Source organism: Phoca vitulina, unplaced genomic scaffold (genome assembly GCF_004348235.1).
Source record: "Phoca vitulina isolate PV1807 unplaced genomic scaffold, GSC_HSeal_1.0 scaffold28, whole genome shotgun sequence".
Lineage (NCBI taxonomy): Eukaryota > Metazoa > Chordata > Mammalia > Carnivora > Phocidae > Phoca > Phoca vitulina.
In genome coordinates, this window is record NW_022589731.1 from 5,215,524 (window position 1) to 5,234,287 (window position 18,764).

General features: G+C 42.9%; 1 protein-coding gene across 5 annotated transcripts in view; it reads right to left on the reverse strand.

Annotated features, from left to right (window-relative positions):
• Window positions 1-18,764, reverse strand: part of SORCS1 (sortilin related VPS10 domain containing receptor 1) — a 502,288-nt gene that overhangs the window by 163,197 nt on the left and 320,327 nt on the right. For all 5 annotated transcript variants that reach the window (XM_032422994.1, XM_032422990.1, XM_032422991.1 and 2 more), the window contains one exon: window positions 6,662-6,735. In XM_032422994.1, coding sequence (XP_032278885.1) covers window positions 6,662-6,735 — 74 coding nt within the window. The remainder of the gene's footprint in view (window positions 1-6,661; window positions 6,736-18,764) is intronic.

Genomic DNA, 18,764 nt, shown 5'->3' on the forward strand with positions numbered 1-18,764 from the left:
TCCCTTGGGTGTGAATGGCTTAGGAGTCTAGGAGAGGCCATACTCAACAGCCAGCATATCTGAAGGAGGAAGAAGAAGGGTCATGGTGACCCAGTGTATATAAAACAAACTATCAAACAACAAGGGAAATAAAAAAAAACAACAACAACAACCTCACACTGACCCAGCAGCAACATCCAACAAGGACTTGAGGATGGGTGGTAGCAATATGAGTCAGAATCAGAGACAGAAACTGCTTCAAGTCGTGAGGTGTTCTCTGACATAGCCAGATAATACCAGAAAAAATTCATGCACCTGCATCTTATGCCTGAGGTTAGAGGAGAGAATGGTAGATAGGGATGACAGGCCAGGTATCTAGACAAATGGGACTTTAATGACTGGGCATAGGGCCCAATGGGAGGGAGGCCAAAGGAAACGCCTGCTAACATAACAGTTCTGAGTAAGAAGAAAGCTCTGTGGAGCAGGGTCCTCAGAAAAGCTTCAAGGAAAGCTGGTGCTCAAGCTAGTCTTCACTGGTCCCCAGCACAATGGGGCTTGTGAAGGTACACCGGAGGGGACATAACATGCTTAAACAACACGGGCTCCTGAGCCAGTCATATCTGGGTTGAAATTCCGTCACCATAACTGATGAACACATATTAGTCAGGGTTATTTAACCTCTCTGGGATTTTATTTTCTTATTTATATTCTTATTTATTTCTCATCTAAAAATGGGAATGAAAACACCAGCAATGGGCACCTCTTGATGTTTTCCCATTAACCTTCTCCCTTCCTTTGAGAAAAGTTCCCGAATCTTTCCTGGGGGCAGCGCCATTCCTTACTTTGTGACCATGTGGTTTACTGGAATTGGTTCTACCCCCAGGGTCTAGATGTGAGCATGTTACCCCATCAAGGACTGTGAGATTTCATCCCAGAGTTCTGTGGGAGCACCAGGAAAGGAGGTATTTTCTTTTCCACTGGAGTAAATTAGGGGAAATATTTGCTGCTAGAGACTACCAGGAAGAAAGAGCCTGCCTGAGAGTGAAGCTAACATTGAGGATGGTAGAGCCAACGTAGCAAGAACTGATGAACTTAATGAGCCTCTGAATCGAGTGCAGTCTGGATAAAGTTGGACCTTTTGACTTTCTAGATCCATGAGGCAATATCTCTTTTAAAAACACACACACACACACACACAAAAAACAACTTTATTTTTAAAACAGGTTGCATTTTTCTAACACATATCTTGAAAAAGTTTGATCACTAAATTATTTCAGATCATTGATTTGAAGATTGACTGAAACAGTGTATGCAAGACACAGCATAGAGCTTGACATACAGTAAGTGCTCAATAAATGGGACTTGTTGAAGATATGGAATGGGGAGTCATTCATATTGACTGGCACTGAATCAGCAATGAATGGCAATGTGTATGTATACATGCTCAAAAGCACTGAGTATGGACTAACAAGTATTCCTGTACCCCTCTGCTGGAAAATACAGCTGTCATGTGCCCCCTGAGGGACCTAACTGAAACAAGGCTGACATTCTAGAATACAAAGGCTCATTGTTGAGTCAACTCTTAATTTTCTGTGTGTGAATTAGTCAGAGAAAATATGTAATCACTACTCAGCTGTCCCTGTTTACAGCCAGCCCCCTATATGTCAGAACAACATAATTAATAAGGTAAGTCTGAACCTATTTTTAATTAAGTGAAACAGCTCTAAGATTGCCTTGTCTTTTGCATAGATAATAGATTGCTGAGTGGTTTATAATGAAAACTGCCTTCCACTGCCTTGTTCAAAAGTTGAAACAGATCCCAAAAAGGCCATATTCAGCAACTTTTTTTTATTATGTTATGTTAATCACCATACAATACATCATTAGTTTTTGATGTAGTGATCCATGATTCATTGTTTGTATATAACACCCAGTGCTCCATGCAGAATGCAGCAACTTCTAATAGTGAATTTGGCTTTTGGCAGGACCTTCCCTTATTCAAGTATTTTGGATACCACCAATCATCCAACTCTATGTCCTTGTTCAATGTCAAAGCTTTTATCTATTGAACTGTTAAACTAACATTTATTATTGGGGGATGCAAGTCAGAAATAAATCTTAAATATAAAGCTGATTTTTACTACTGCAACCAAGGTCCCTGGGCCCAGACAGACCAAGTTTCAAAACTTAGCTATATTACATATTATGTGTGTTATGTTGGATAAAATATATCACTTTTCTATTTCATCAAAATGAGGATAAGAATCCCTACCTCACAATCTTGTTATAAGGATCAAATGACACAATTTATCATGTGCCCAGATCATTCTAGTAACTTAATAGAAATCCCCATTATGGGATTTTATCTTGCAGATGCTCAGTTCTCCCATCTGTATTTTTTTCCCTAATGAAAATCTATTCTCCCTTTTGATGATAACAGAATGCCGTTTTTCTCCTTTTTAGTAATCATCTCTCCCCTAACCTTGAACCATGCAGTTGGACTGGGACTCAACCCCATCTCCTATTTCAGGCCCCTGACCTACATGAGTAATGTACCACCTTCTATAGCCTTGACCACTCAGATTCAATCCCTGGAAATATAAGGAAAGAGGCAGGCTGGTTTGATAGGGCTTCTAAACTGTTAGAAAGTAGACTAAAGCTGATAATGTCCATCATTGCCACAAATGAGAAAACCAACCTGAGAATGAAACCAGCAGGGGGGGAAAACAAAACTAATAGATGTAGAAGTTCAGCCACTATTAAGAATATTATTACTATTAGTCAGTGGGCACTTAATACACTTCTTAGGTGCCAGGTATGTAACCAGTTTATGAAAAACATCTCACTTAATGAAGTAGGTATTAATTATCTTCACTTCACAGAGGAAAAAAAACCGAGGCTCATAGGAATAACTTCCCCGTGATCCCTTACTGAGTAAATGGCAGAGCTGGAACCCACCTCAGTATCTCTGAGCCCCTTAATCTCCAGGCTGTACTCCCAGGGTAACTGATTTCTGACATAATAAAGAACAACACTGCTATCACAGTTAAATGAAAAGAACACCTCCTCTATTAAGAGCAATATTGTACTAAGACGTGTTTTATAAGCTGCTAAATATAATATATATATATATATATATATATATAATATATATATATATATTATATATATATATATATACATACACACATGTAAATCTGTTTTAAAAACAATATGAACTCCTTGGAGGAAAGTTCGTATTTATGTTCGTTATGGGAGTATGAACAGCAACCACTGTGATTACATAAGAATACGCTCTTATGTTCCAGAATGATTTTCCAATTGCCATTGACTACTTTCAGAGGTGGCGATGTTATTGCCACCCAAAAGAGGTATTTCTCAAGTGGACTAGGTGATGAGGAAAAGATGTGAATTAATCTTCATTTTTCTCTGGGGGAAATGCTATGTTATTACCCAGAGTCACTTACACTAGAAAATTTATCACTAGAAAAGTTGCCCCCAGTCCTTTCCACACCCCCACAGCCAGGCTCCAAGCAAAAATGATTAAAGGGGGCCTCTTATAATTAAGCTTGCTGAGCAAGCCTAGATAGCCCCATAGTTCCCATGTAATTTGAAGCAATTGGTTTCCAGGAGTGAGTCTAATAAATACCGCTCTGACTGACCCTTCTGCTGCCGGGCTCAGGAAGTTGCTCAGTCAGAAATACAGACCATGTGGCCAGAGATCCAGAGATTTTCATCAACAGTCATGTGCACTGTGCAATTTATAAGGTCTCATGCCTTCTCTGGAAAAACGAACAGAGCTTAAAGAACCCATGGGGGCCATCTGCCAAGCCCAGTCGGAGACATACTCATGCAGGCACCGTGGCCAGAGGAGCTTCGGGTTTTCTCTACTCACCTGCCTGAACGGGCTGGGTTTCCAGAGCTCACAGCCGCAGCCCAGAAAAAAAGGCCAAGAGGCAGAGGCAAGGAAGTCCACTGATTTAGCAGAGCATGGACCTTGGAGCCAGACTGCCTGCATTTGAATCCTGGCTCTGCTACTTTCCAGCTGTGTGACCTTGGCTAAATTAGTTAACCTCTCCATGCTGTAAGCTCCCCATCTGTGAATGATGATAATGCAAGGCTTACTTCATTAAACTCTTAGGGGAATTAAACAGCTTAAGTTTGAATCACGCTTATCACAATGTTAGGGCTTGAATGGAGAAGATGTGTCTCTCTGTTCCCAAAGGTGGAAGGAGGGGCATTATTTATTTTACTTAATGGACAGATTAATCAGAACTCATCCACAATCATTTTTATAAAGATAATGATATTATGACATTTAGTTACAAGGGCTTTGCTAATCAGGCTTTCAGATAAAAGACCCCTATTCAAAGAATAGATAAGAATGTATGCAATTAGCACCAGCCAAAGCAATGATGGGGTCTATTCACCTCATAATGCTGTGTGTAAATAAGACCTTTAGTGAGCTAGAAAATATTCTGTTCCATGTACCACCTACATGGAAAATATTCTCATCTCAGTTCTTTTTTCTTGTCTATCTTTTTAGTCAACACTTTTCTTCATTTCTACTGGTAAGAACACATGTCCATCCAGTCCTCTGTGAATTGCAACTTTCTACTTTCCTTTGCTGGGTCCACGGCAGCTATTTCAAGTCACTTGGAACCAGGATTTGAAAGATTGGTCCCTTATACTTTCTCATTGGCAAACTATCAACTCCATTTCCAGGTTAAATTAGGTGGACTCCATTAGTTTATTTTAGTCCTTCATTTATTTATTTTCTGAAGCCTTTCTTTGCACATACGGCACCAAGTAAAGACAGAATGAAAAACAAAAACAGAAACAAAACAACATGGGCCCTCTTTCCAAAAAGTGACTTTATACTTTACAGGCAAAACATACAGAGGTTCAAGGTGTCATGTCAATAAACGACAGGATGAGTAAGAGAGGAAGAGAAGAAATGCTGACCAGAGAAGGTAGGCTCAGTGACAGCTAGAGTGGAATTCCTGGAGAGGCAGAGGCCAATGTGGACCCCGAGAGCAAGGCTCAAGCCATTGCTGAGCCAGAACAGCAGCAGGAAAGAGGTGAACAGCTTCTGTGCAACAAAATCCTTCTTTAGCTATAAATGTCTCTTTCTGATGGGGGAAAATTAGGTGTCATTCCATATAGAATTCCCTCTGTGTTATTTTTGAGCTTGTTTGTTTGCAAATGACTTGTCCTTCACTTTTTCAGGCAGTTTCACAAGCATCTTAAGAGATTCCTCTAATGCAGTTCCTCTAGCTTTCAGTTCCCACAGGGGTTTTTAGGGCAGGGTTTGAAAACCAGAAAGATGAAAATGCATTGCCCTCAGAAGTGAGAGAATTGGGGTGGGTGTGGGGAGCTAGCAGGCACCTGTAAGTCCAAAGGCTGATAAGAAGCAGTGCGATTTCAGGAGTAAAGGGGAGACACCTTTCAGAGTTGCAGGGAGCCTGTTGGCCCCTAAAAGGTCATGGTTCCAATGATTCTGAATGATGTGGACATGAGATATTGAAACTCTTACTTGAGCTAGTTCTTATAGTACTGTTTATACCAGCAAAAGTCTAGAAACAACCTTTACCGTGGGCAGATTTCAGGTCAAGCAGGGTAGAGTCATATCTTTTGGCAAACATTAGGTTGTAAATTCAAAAGCAACTGATAGGTAAAGTCAAAATTACACCAGAATGCTTCTTACTTTGCTCTTACTTTGCCAGGATCTAGGCCTTTGGAAACTCAAAAACCAAAAAGAGCTTGTATTGTTTCCTTTCTTTTCAATTGTGGCCACTGGTTCCCATGGAGGGACGACACCTCTAGTTTAAACAGGGGGATGGGCACAGGTGGTAAAGAAAAGGAAGAATATTACTTTCTTTGCTTCCTTCTTTCTTTTGCTGCTCCTCTGTTGTTCTCCCCTGTGTGTGACACAGCAAGAAGGCAGCCCTCTGCAATATCCTGAACCATCCTCTGAAATATCTTGCAATATCCTCTCAAATATCCTGGTCTTCACCAGGAACTGAATCTGCCAGCCCCTTGACCTTGGACTTCCTGGCCTCAAGAACCATGAGAAATAAATGTGTTGTTTAAGCTACCAACTCTATGGTGTTGTGTTACAGCGGCCAAGCTAAGAATATATATATATAAGAGAGATATATATATGTATGTTTGGTAACTCACAGAATATTTATGGAAGGAGAAATAAGAAACTAAGAATGCTGGTTGTGCCCCATACAATGAGGAGATCAAGGAGATGTGAAATCAGGAATGGAAGAAAGATCTACTTTTAGGCTAATAAGATCTACTTATTTACACTGAAAACCCTTATTTTAACATGTAACATATGTGTGTATAATGTTTTTAGTAACAAAAGCCAGTATTAAAATGTTTTTAAGTGTCTATTTCACAAGCCCCATCGAAATATAACAAAACAGCAGTTACGAAGCCCTTGTTGTTCACTAATCTCAGTGATCTATTTGGAGCTCATTGAGTAATCGGCGGTACAGCTTCAACATTCCCTTGAAATGCTGACTATTCCAGTATCACATCCTGCCCTATGGGGATGTGGGCATATCTTGATAAGGACAGACCTCATGTGAGAGATCTGGGTGAGAAAAAGATTCCAATGCTCATTTACTAGGTGATCCCTTAATGGGCTACAAGATAAAATGAGACTTACCAGTAGAACCTGTTTGGTACGACCCCTTCCTGGATAAGCTGCCACCTTCTCCCAAATTCAGCAGAGCTGTATAACTGTAGAGAAGAGAACTTATTTAGCACCTTGACCCCAGGGTACATTAAATATACAAATATTAGTTCACTGGCTCAATATTAATAACAATCACAGCAACAGTAGTAGTACCTACCATTTATTGAGCACCTGCCATATGCCAGGTGAATGATCCACATATCATCTCTACTCCTCATATGCATTCTGCAAGGCGGATCTTAATATCTCCACCTTACAACTGAGAAAGATGAAGTTCAGGAAGATTATGTGATTTGTTGGAAATCACATGCCCTCCAAACATGAGAATGAGCTGGGATTCATACCCCGTTCTAGCTGGTGACAGAGTCAGCAGTGCCGCTCGACCTAGCCTGTGCAGGTCACTGTGTGGAATACAGAGAAGTGCAAAATCTGAGATCTGGCTCTTGAAGAGCAGGTAGTATAACCTGCACCCATCTAAAATCACGAGCGATGCACTAAGGCCATGAGGCCACCAGTGACAGAGGAATGCCAAGGAAGGAGACTCAGAAGTCAGTTAGGGATGCTTCACAGATGTGTGCGGATTCCGCTGAGGTCCAAATGAATGGCAGCGTTCAAACTGACAGAAATGGGACAGGCGTGACACGAGGAGCAACGTGGGTCAGAGTGGTGGGGTATGCAGGGACAGTATACAAATAAGCCTGGCTTATCTAAATAAGTGTAGATGTGAATGTTGAGGGCAGCTTGGAAGACGGCTTTGAATGGCAAGTTCGGGAGACCGGAACTGACCCTGTGGCTGGTCTTTTCGAAAACAGCCAGAGAAGTTTCAGGCTATTCGGGCAGCCCACACGGACTACACTTTCACTGTGATCCAAGTGCTTCCCGTGCATTATTTCATTTAATCCACACGCCATCGCTGTGATGGTATCTGAAGTTATTTTACAGATGGCTCTACAGCTGGAGAGAGTTCAAGTCCACATGCTACACTGCTTCAGTACTCTCCGAGGGCAACTGCAAAGAAGCAGTGCTCATGAGACAGGGTCTAACGCTCCACATGCTCCCTCCTCTCCAAACATGATTCTTCTCTTACTTCCTGCTTTGTATCTCGGCTCACTCCACACCTCTGCTCTTCTCCAATAATCTTTACAGCTCCATGGAAGTGTCCTCTGATGGCAGCCTGGAGATCCCTGTTGTTCCAGGCATTCTGGTTCCCATGGACTACTGGCTACTGATTTGATAAATATCATTTGGAGTATCTCCTTTCTACTATGTGCCTGGTCTGTAACCTACTGACACTCCAATCTTCCACCACTGCATTCGCCAAATCCCACAGTGAATGGATAATGAGCCATACCATCCTGAGTACCATGATTGCCCAGCCTTGTCCTGTCTCCAGCTCCAGCATTCAGTGAAGGGTCAAATGACTCACCAAGTGATTCACCCCGGTTGCAGATGCACTGGGCAAGTCCAGGAACAGGTCAGCTCAAGTGACTATTTACCAACCCTTGGAAGAGCTTCCTATGATATTGTGTCCATTGGATCAAAACACATTCTAGAGCCCCCCAAAAAAGAAGCTGAAATATGTGATTACTAAGCAAGCAGCTCAATTGGCTCAAACTACACAGTATTTGGGCATCCAGTCAAGGAGAATCTGTGGCTTTTTCTTTCAAGTCTTACTATTTTTTCTCCACCCCATTATGCCTGGGTACATTTTATGCTTGATTCCTCTTAAGAGTGCTAAGGGGAGATGGGGAGGCAGTTCCCCTCACAGAAATAACAGAGGATGGGGACAACGCGTTCCCTCTTAATTCCAAAGCCAAGTGGCCAGAGTATGCACGTCCTGCTTCTGGTTCACCAGCATGTCCCAAACACTTGGCATCTGAATACACAGACTTGTAGAATAACAACAAGCACCTGGGTTTGGGAGGATCTGCTTCTCCCGCTCCCCTTGCTCTATCTTTTTTTAAGCCCACAGCTGCACTTCTTTCCATGAGTTTAAAGAGAATTGAATGGAAAGTCATCAGAGAGGGAAAAAAACCATGAGAGACTCTTAACCATAGGAAAGGAACTGAGGGTTGCTGGAGGGGAGGTAAGTGGGGGGATGGGGTAACTGGGTGATGGGCATTAAGGAGGGCACGTGATGTGATGAGCACTGGGTGTTATACGCAACGATGAATTACTGAACTCTACATCTGAAACGAATAATGTACTATATGTTGGCTAATTGAATTTAAATAAAAAAAGAAAAAAAAGAAAGAGAATAGAGTTCACACCGTTGTGTGTCCCTGTGTCTATATATAAATGTATGTTAACATCTATATTTATATACAAAGACTTATGCAAATGTAACAGAATCAGGATGGCTTGAAATAGTAACAATTCTGCACATGAGGCTGGACTCACGTATATCTTGAAAATCAAATATTAACTCTGAGGGCTCATACGGTGACACAAAGGATTGCCATCCCTGCCCCACACAGAATTTATCTTTGTGAGGAATTACTGGGTGCCAGCATATGTGTGTGTGTGTGTGTGTGTGTGTGTGTGTGTGTGTGTGTGTGTCTTTTTTAATTGATCCCCCTAGGCTTGGATGCAGGATCTGTGGACCAGTCAGGTATGTCCCATGATATTTGTTTTTATCCTCTTCAAGGGGCTGCTTTGTTATCTGTGAGCATCGAGAGGCCCCTCAAGCAGTAGGGATACCAGACAATCCAATAAACCAAGGCTCTCTTATTCAGCTCAGTGACATTCTTTTCCATTTTCTCTCTCGAAAAGAACACTTCGGTGCTGATGGATGCCCCTTCTCACTTTCTCACTCACATCTGAGCAGGCTTCCTTTGGTGTGTCTTCACTGATGCTCCCCATTCTGGCTGAGGTGACTTTAAGACTTGCCTACCTCACTGCCAGTCTTCTTTTTAGGCCCAGACCAAAATATGCCTTTTCTATGAACCTTCTCCTACACACTAAACTTCCCTGTGGCCTCATTTCCACAGTTCAACAGATCGTACCAAGCTACAGGCCACATATTTATATTTAATTTTCTTAGGAACCTTCCAAGAGAGCCATCTATGAATGCAAGGCAGAAGTTCCTTCCTTTCTAAAGTCACTCTAAAATATCTGAGACCACTCCCTGCCCCGTCAATGAAACCACAAAGTTTACAGGTGTCGGGAATCCTTTCCTTCTAGAAAATGTCTAGCACATAGTAGATTGGCAAGGGGGAAAGAAGTGTCAATTTTGCACCCTGCAAATTTCCTAGTGATGAATCTATCTAGTAAAGTACCCAGGTTTCCCAATGGGTGGACAAAGGTAACTTATCAGAAGAATATATTTTATTTCCATGGAGCCATGGTAGAGGCCTATACCTAAAAAACAAACAAATGAACAAACCAGAACTATAGATATCAGTATATTTGAAGCTTCCAAAGATTTGGAAGCAGGGTCTTGCATATTTACCCTTAGCCAAAGCTGCTCTGTATACTCCACCTACTATTTCAAATATTTCCCCCCCTATTGTCCAGCCTGGTGTCATACCTAAAGGGGACAGCAACAGCTCACAGCCACTCAGGTTAATGTGTTAATTAAACCTGCAGAGTCTGACAGCCAAGTTCTCTTCTACAAAGAAGAGAAAAGGATCAAAGCCTCTTACCCAATGACACTGTCTCAGCTGCCAGTAGAAGGCTTTTCCTGCTTTTAATAAAATTCATAGTGTTGGCGGCACCTAAATAAGATTTATTTCCTTCTCAGTCTGTCTCTGGCTCTAAGTTTCTTTTGACTGTCAGAACACAGAACTGAGAACTATCAGTACTATCTGTCACATCAGAGAAAGCAGAGCACCTTTCTCCAGCAATGCTGAAGAAAGAGAGAGAGAGAGAGTGAGAAGGAGAGAGAGACAGGTATCAGGGAAAGGAAGACAGAATATATGAATTAGCTTTAGGAGGGCAACATTCATCTGCTAACCTCTGTCAGAAACCCCAAAACACCATTCTTGGAGGGGTTTTGGTTTTGTTTTGGTTGTGCTAACTCTGGTACAAAGTACTGGGGAAATTTTTTGCAGGAGTAGAAATTTTAGAAAGAGAACAGGGAAAAGATTCTGGTTGACTAAGAATGCAAGGCAGAAAGTCCTTCCTGTCTCAAATCATCCTAAACTATCCAAGACCGCTTCCTGCCTCAGTAAAAAGAACTTAATGAGCACAAACCCAGTGCTCGTCTACACTCAAGATCTACTGTCAGCCTCAGGGCCTGACCCTCCACTCTGTCATTATGCTGGTCCAGGGCTGTCAATACTTCCCCTCCTGCCATGCTCCTCTCCTGATGGTCGCTCTCCTCCTCCTCCTCCCTCCCTCCCTCCTTCCTTCCCTCTTTCTTTCTTTACTTATGTTTTTTTTTTTTTTTTTCTCTTTTAGACATCCTTCACATTGGCTTGTTTTCTTGCCATCTGCCTTTGTCTGCTGTAAGAAGAGTACAGATAAAAATACAGTTAATTGCAAAGGATGCAATGGTGAGGGTTAGTTTTGTGAGGAGCTTTTAACTAGTTGCTCAGCCGTCTCTGTCACCATCCTCAGGAGGCTGCAGAGCTGCAAGCTGGATTAGGGGCACAGGCTTGGAGGGAGGATCAGAAGGGATGCCAGGGGCAGACAAATAGCTGGGGGGGACGGGGGCTGGGAAACAGTGAGATTCACTGGCATAGCTCAGCATTCCTGATCTAGAGCAGACTAAAATGGGGTGAGAGAAGGGGGGTATGAGAGCAGCTGTGGCCAACGTTCATTTTCCATCTTCTTAGCACCCACGTGGTAGTTGAAGCCCTAGCAGAGTAGCATCTTTCTTTGGAGAGAAATTCAACTTCCTTGTGCTGATGCAAAAGTGTGCACTCATCACTGTCCCTGGAGAGTCTTCTCAATGTTTCTAAACCAGATCGACGTAGCCCCTCTTTTCAAGTCAGACAGGTACACATTAGGGATTTTCTTCTGTGGCTAGGAAACTGGTGCAAGAACACAATTTGGTAAAAGGGAGGAGTGATAACATGTTTTAAATCTTTGGTTGATGGGATTGAATGCTTTCCCCACAAAGCTCCTCATGGAGACTTTCCCGGTCAGGAGGTAGATTCCGGGTCTCCTCCACACAGACTCCTTAAGAGGCTTCCATGTTGGCAGAACACTTCCTGCGGTGGGCTCTTTTCAAGGCTGCCTGCTCACTCCCTTTTGCTTCTCTGCCCTTAACATTTTAGAGGCAGGAGGCCTGCAAATTGCACTTCTTGAGAAGGCTGACAGAAAACCCTGCCAGCTGTATTTCACTTGCCTCATCCTAACACTGCCCTGGGGATGGCCTGGGTACAAAGCACTCATCTACCTCATGATTCTCCAGTTCTCACTGCTGTTACTGAATTCCTTTTAGGAAGAAAGGGATGGTACCTTAAGGACTTCAAATGATTTCCTAACACCAGGCCGAAGGCATAGCAAATATCAAGCTCTTTCCTCCACCAGCTTCAACAGGAAGAGAATCCATCCACAGAAATCTATGGTCTTCAGAAGTATGCTCTGATGCTCTGGTTCTAAGCCACAGGAGAAGGCCTGAACTCACTCTACGGGAAAAAAGCATCCTGTGGTACCTAAAATAATTTGATAAAACTTCACTAAGTGCTAGCATGAGTGTTCTTCCTGGCCGGTGTGTATAGAGACAGAAGGTGAGAGAACCATCATGGCCATCACAGACGAGCTCTCCCATCCCCAACAGATGAAAATTCCTTAAAGAAAAGGCTAGCTTATCAGGGAGTATCCAGACAACCTAGAATAATAATGTGTAACGTTTTGTTCAGAGTACTATGGTGGCCTATGTAGGAGAGGAAAAGGTGGGCATCTGTCAGAGCTTTCAAAGTGGGCCTGGAGTACAGTAAACATTCCTTACTATAACTATGTAGAGAAAAGGTGTTCCAGAATGCTTGGGTCAGTCTGAGCAAATAAACAGAGCAGCAAAGCTTAGGGTGGTGTTTTTGTTCTTCTTTTGGGAACTGCAAGAGACTCAGCTTGACTGGCCTGCATGCAGAGAAGTGAAGGGGGAGCAGAGATTATAAACAGAGCCTGGCTGCAGGCTGGACAGATGCAATCCTACCGTAACTCGTGGGGAGCTAATAGAGAGACTGGATCCAAATGTCAACAAAGTCAAAGGACAAGAGCATCGAGGCTGGGTATTCGGCCTTTGCTGATGAACAGTGAGCAGGAATGATGACACATTGCTGGCTCCATCCATCTCTGCTGTGGCTGGATTTAACAAATCTGTCACTGGCCATTCCCCAGCTGTCACTGAAGTCTGTCACATGCCCCTCAGCTGGGTTTGGCATTTTGAGGCAGGCTTGGGAGATTAGACATATGGAAGTGAGGCTGTCTGGGAAGGAAGGGTCAATAGGTGACCAAGGGCCCCTTGCATTTGTGGACACTTCCCGTGCACCCAGATCTGGAGGTATACCAAAAAAAAAAAAAAATTATAAGATGGAATCTTGGCCTTAAAGATTATCTACCTAATAGAGATGGAGAACTAAATACAAGATAAATAAAATAACTGGAAGCTGAAATTGGATCTATGTTACAAATGCCTCAATAGCCATAGGATCCTACCATTATTTAAATGCACAGATGAGAGAGCACAGCAGTTGTGAAACACAACTGGAATGTAACTGGAACCGTGCCTCCAAAAGATGGATGCCTCAGGACTGTGAAGACGGAAGGGAGGAGGGACAGCCCAGCTGGAAGGTGCAGCACCTGGGCAGGCGAGAGGCGAGTGCCCCGATTAGCCAGGGCCCCTGGGTATGAGCAGGAGGGAAGGGGAGGGACACCATTAAAAAATATAAGCAAACAAAACAAAATTTAAGAAGAAAAAAAAAAAAAGGAAAAGAAAAACATCTGACCAGAAGTGGGTTACTTCTGAACGTCCCCGTCACTTCTCCTGGGCGGGGGGCAATTTTACACGCAGACTCCACTCTTTCACAAGGGGCACGGGGTGCCTAGGAGCCAGCCAGGGGTGCTTTCCCTCCGGCTCACAGGCCCCCCCTACCCCACCACCCCTCGCTTCCTCTCCCTTATAATCTTCAAACAACAGTCCTCCCCGTGCTGTGAAATGAGCTCCCGAAATGGGTGCCCCAGCATCTGTCAAAGGGAACAGTTCTCATGGTAGGTGGGACAGGGAAGAGATCATTACAGAAAATTAGAAAAAAACAATAGCAATTAAAGAAAATTTAAAAATCACACTGGTTTTTCTAGGTAGGTAAATGGTTTTTTGGTTTTCAGTTTTGGGATCTATGGTGCAGGGAGGACAAAGTGGGAAGACATTCAAACATAGGCTATAATATGGCTCTAGCAATCGCCTGACAGGCCACCTTAGGAAATTTTCTTAATTCCTTAGAGTCCCAGATTCCCCAAATGCTAAATGGGCATAATAACATCTCTAATGTTTGCTCTAAGAATGAAGTTGAGCAATCGATGTGAAATGCCTTGCAGAATGCTTGCTCCAGAGCAAATGGTCAGTGCTAGTTCTCTCTTTCCTCTCTCTTGCTCGTTCATTTCTGCTACAGATTATTGCCATCAGCCTTCTCTGACTGTCCTCAGATCCCAAGGAAGGGAAGAATGACAGGGAGAAGCAGATGAGACTGCCTTTTTCTTCCAGGCGTTCTGGAAGCAAGGAAGGGTCCTAGACAAGGCTCCCAGTTCCCAACCTTTGAAGCTGAGTATTTTATTATCATGGTCTTTCCTAGAACAACTAATGCTGTTTGGCTTTGAACCTCATGTCTTGCTTTTCTGAGACATTTTCTCATCATGTTTGTAATTGGATCATCCAGGCAGGCATTGGAGTTAAGCAAGTCAGGAGAGTGAGAGCCTTAAAGGTCTACATTGGTGCCTCTTCATCTGATAATATGTTATATTAAGAGTATACCTCAGTAAAGGAACCTGGCAATTTTAGGAGGGCACATGATTTCTGGTTTTTCTTCTTCTTGCCAGCTATGTGATTTTGGTCTCTGTCCCTTGAGGCAATGACTGTACCATTTATAATTTATACTTACAACATCCTGGTAGGAGATTAAACAAGGTAACATTTTTATTTTTTTAAATATGAAAACCATCGAGTCATAAATTCACAAAATGTGTCTACTCACAAGGCCAAGATCACTCCCCTTCTTGGCAACATCATTGCTTGCAACCACTCTTGTCACGGAAGAAAGCGGAAAACCCTAGCATTACTAGATTTCTAAAGGGCTCCCCTTAGAGGCAGGTCTTTCCAGGTATCCCATGACCTTTTTAAGGAAAGAGATCCATGTTCTCTTATGAGATCGAATGTCCTTCAAACTTTCCCAGACTGATGCCTGGATTAAGGACGTATCATAATGCATTCAGACAAGTGCTAGTGGACAGAACAGATCAGAAGGGCTGGCTAAGGAGTTGCGCAAGCGAAAATGTAACTCTATTTCAAAGCTTAAAGAGCTACCAAATAGCATAATTGTGCCTGTCCAAACCTTAATCCCATTGACTCCTTTTAAAATGTCCATTTTTCCTTATTCTTCCAGCCCATTCCTCTCAAATGGTTAGGAACAGGTAGAGCAAAGTGTCCCAGAATGCAAGTGAAAAATAATGATACAACCTGGTTAAACAAGGTTTCTAAGGTGAACAGGGGCCTCTCTTGTTTACATATGATGGCATTTCAGCTTGAGAATTTGTTTTATAAACAAACATTGGGATGACATTTAGCAAGCTCCCTGGTTTCCACTCTAATTGCCAGTTTTGTACTTGGACACTTAAGTTATTTACATATTCATGAGATTAGAAATCAGCTCTGACATTGGAAAATTTCAAGCACATGGAATTCCTACCAAATCAGCATGGAATATAATGCTCAACATATTTCTTATAAATAACTGAGTGTTTTTTTACTTAATGCAGTGCCTTGGGGAAACATGATGGTATTAGGTAGATATCAGTTTCCTAAGTGTTTGTGCTTGTGCAGAAATTATTTGAATATCCACAGGGGGCTGAATTTCAAGGATCTATTTATCTTTTATTTCAATTTTGCCCTTTTGACATTAAGGGGCTGCTGGGTCTATTAAAAAACAAATAGAGTTACTGTGAAGACAAATGCTTTAACATTTAATGGTTTACTGTTATTATAATCAATATTTTCTGAGTACTGTGTATTGGTTTTTCCTTGCTCCATTCATTCTGGTTCCATGGTACCTTTTAGTGACTGAACGCTAAGTGGCATTCGACATTGACTGAAGTGTCTATGACTTCAGGCACTGGGAAGACACTGCCGCTAAGACAGCCTTGTGTCTAAATCCAGCTACGCCACACCAGGTCAGCTATCTCTCAGGCCTGTGAAGAAGGCATTGGCTGGCATCTCCACGATGCTTGCTCCATACCAGGCTCTGTGTTAACTGTCCCACGTATGTTATGCCAGCATCCTCACACAGTCTTGTTGGAGAACCAATAAAGTTCGATGACCTGTCGGAGGTCCCCCAGCCACTGGCAGGACCCGACGCAGTAGAGAGATCATGCTCTCACCTGGCTTCTGTACTGTCTACCACTGGTGAGAAACCAGGATGACTGAGTTTTGGAAAATGCTGACATTTATTCCTTCTTCAAGCAGTCAAAATTTCACAGGGAATTCCCAGCATCCAAAGTCTCCATGATCAGCAATGGCCTCCCGTTAGGCCCCAGTTAGGAGAAATATGAATGATTAAAAAGGAATGAAAAGACGTTGTTGTTGTTGTTGTTGTTGTTGTTTTTCCTAAGAATGGATATGAAACTAAAAGTATTTTTTTTAATTTACTTGTATGCAAGTGACTAAAATTCTACGGTATGCTATCAAACACATTGGCAGTATAACTTTCCTTTTCTATCAGTATATCATTTTAACTCAAAGTCAGTCGTCACTCATACAGAGAATGCTGACCGTTAATATTTAGAGTTTCAACTATTTTTTTTTAAGATTTTATTTACTTATTTGAGAGAGAGAGAGCACAAGCGGGAGGGAGGGGCAGAGGGAGAGAGAGAAGCAGACTCCCCGCTCATCAGGGAGCCCGATGTGGTACTGGATCCTAGGACCCTGGGATCATGACCTCAGCTGAAGACAGACACTTAACCGACCGAGCCACCCAGGCGCCCCAGAGTTTCAACTATTCGTAAAGAGAGACTCCTTATCAAAACATGTTCTCCCCCTTTAAAGCAATGGTTTGGTTTTGTGTGTATCTTACACATATACATAAATGCCAAAATACTGAAGGTGAGGCTAACATGCAAGCCTTAGGATTTCTTATTTCTTTCATAAACTGTGGTTTGGAATACAGAGGAGTCAAGCAGGTCCCCACATGATAGTACTGTACTGCCGAATCACAGAGCTCCAAAATAAATGAAACAATATAAACTGGTGACTATCCTAGAACCGCCACGAAGCACAGAGTGGCCCATGGAACTGTCTTAAAGGTTTTGTCTTCCCTCCACAGAACTGATCACCCAATTTGGATGCATTTTTTCTTTTTTTTTAATTCACAAAACAACTTAACATCTCCTAAAATAAAACTGATAGGGAAATCCACGAACAGGAGAAAAACAAAGACGATGGGAAAGACAGAAGGGACAGAAAAATGACTGGGGACCAATGCAAGGCAGCAGATGAGGTTTCTTTGCCCTGCGCAGTTTTCTGTTTTAAATTTCTGAGTTAGTTATAAATACTTAAAAATAAGAAAATATCATATTTCACACAAAGCAGGATTACTTCTCTTGAAAAACTACGAAGGTCGGGCGCCTGGGTGGCTCAGTTGGTTAAGCGACTGCCTTCGGCTCAGGTCATGATCCTGGAGTCCCTGGATCGAGTCCCGCATCGGGCTCCCTGCTCGGCAGGGAGCCTGCTTCTCCCTCTGACCCTCCCCCCTCTCATGTGCTCTCTCTCTCTCTCTCATTCTCTCTGTCTCAAATAAATAAATAAATAAAAATTTAAAAAAAAAAAAAAAGAAAAGAAAAACTACGAAGGTCTGGTGACGCTGGGCAAGCCATCCTCGGTTGCAAGAACACAGGCTGGCGCTTCCCGACACCTCCCCACCCCGCCCTCCTGAATGTCTACACGAACACCTGCTCTCCACTTTCCCACAGCTCAGACCCAGCCGCTTTGTTCAGTTTGATTTCTTGCTTGTGGGAGTGGGAACTGCATTCACGGCCACCATGGACTTGGACATCCACACGCGTGGCGAGAGGAAGTACACCGCACAGGACCGGGGGAAAGGGGTCAGGGGCAGTGGGCCCCCTGGCAGAGCTTTGCCAGCTGGACAAGCAGAGCGAGGGGGGCCTCTCCTCCCCGAGCTGCTCAGCAGTGTTCATGTCCCTTTGACAACACTGCAGACCCTCCCCTTTATAAATCGCTCCGGCAGCGCGACCCCCTGATGGAGAGGCCATGAGCCCAGTGCCACGGTGGGCTGCAAAACTGAGGTATATGCATATTCTTACACTTTTCTCCCTTTTTTTTTCTTTCAGTCACATCTGCGTTTTGTTTTCTCTCATTTCAAATGTTTCCCAACACATCATGTTTAGTGAGGTGTTTAAGGCAGACTGAGAGATGCTGTTGGAGGCAATGTTTTATAGCACAGTTTGTACACTAGTTTATTGCCAAATTAAAATAAAGATGTAATCTGGCAGGCTCAGCCTGCTGCTAAGCCTTCCTTGGGTGGTTTCCTGCACTGAGGCAAGAAAGTGAGAGGAAACTAGCAATGAAGCGAAGAACTCTCTGTTTTCCAGCACCTGCTTGGTTTCCAAATGCAAAGAAACAAAAAGAAGGCACAGAATGCTTACTTTGCCTACTGCTTAGTTACAGAAATAAAAAATAAATAAAGGAAAGCACAATTTTGGTGCTCCTATACTAAATGCCGTGGATTCTTCAGAGTGTCCACAGTGATGGACTGCTGTTTTGTAAGAATTCTAAGCAGTGTGACTTTAGGGGATCAGTATCCCCCTGTCCATTTGACATAAAATTTCCATAAGGTCTGTAACACTTATTTTTCTGGAAATTCTAAGGCTTTCCAAAGGCACATCCTCACAAAGACTTGTT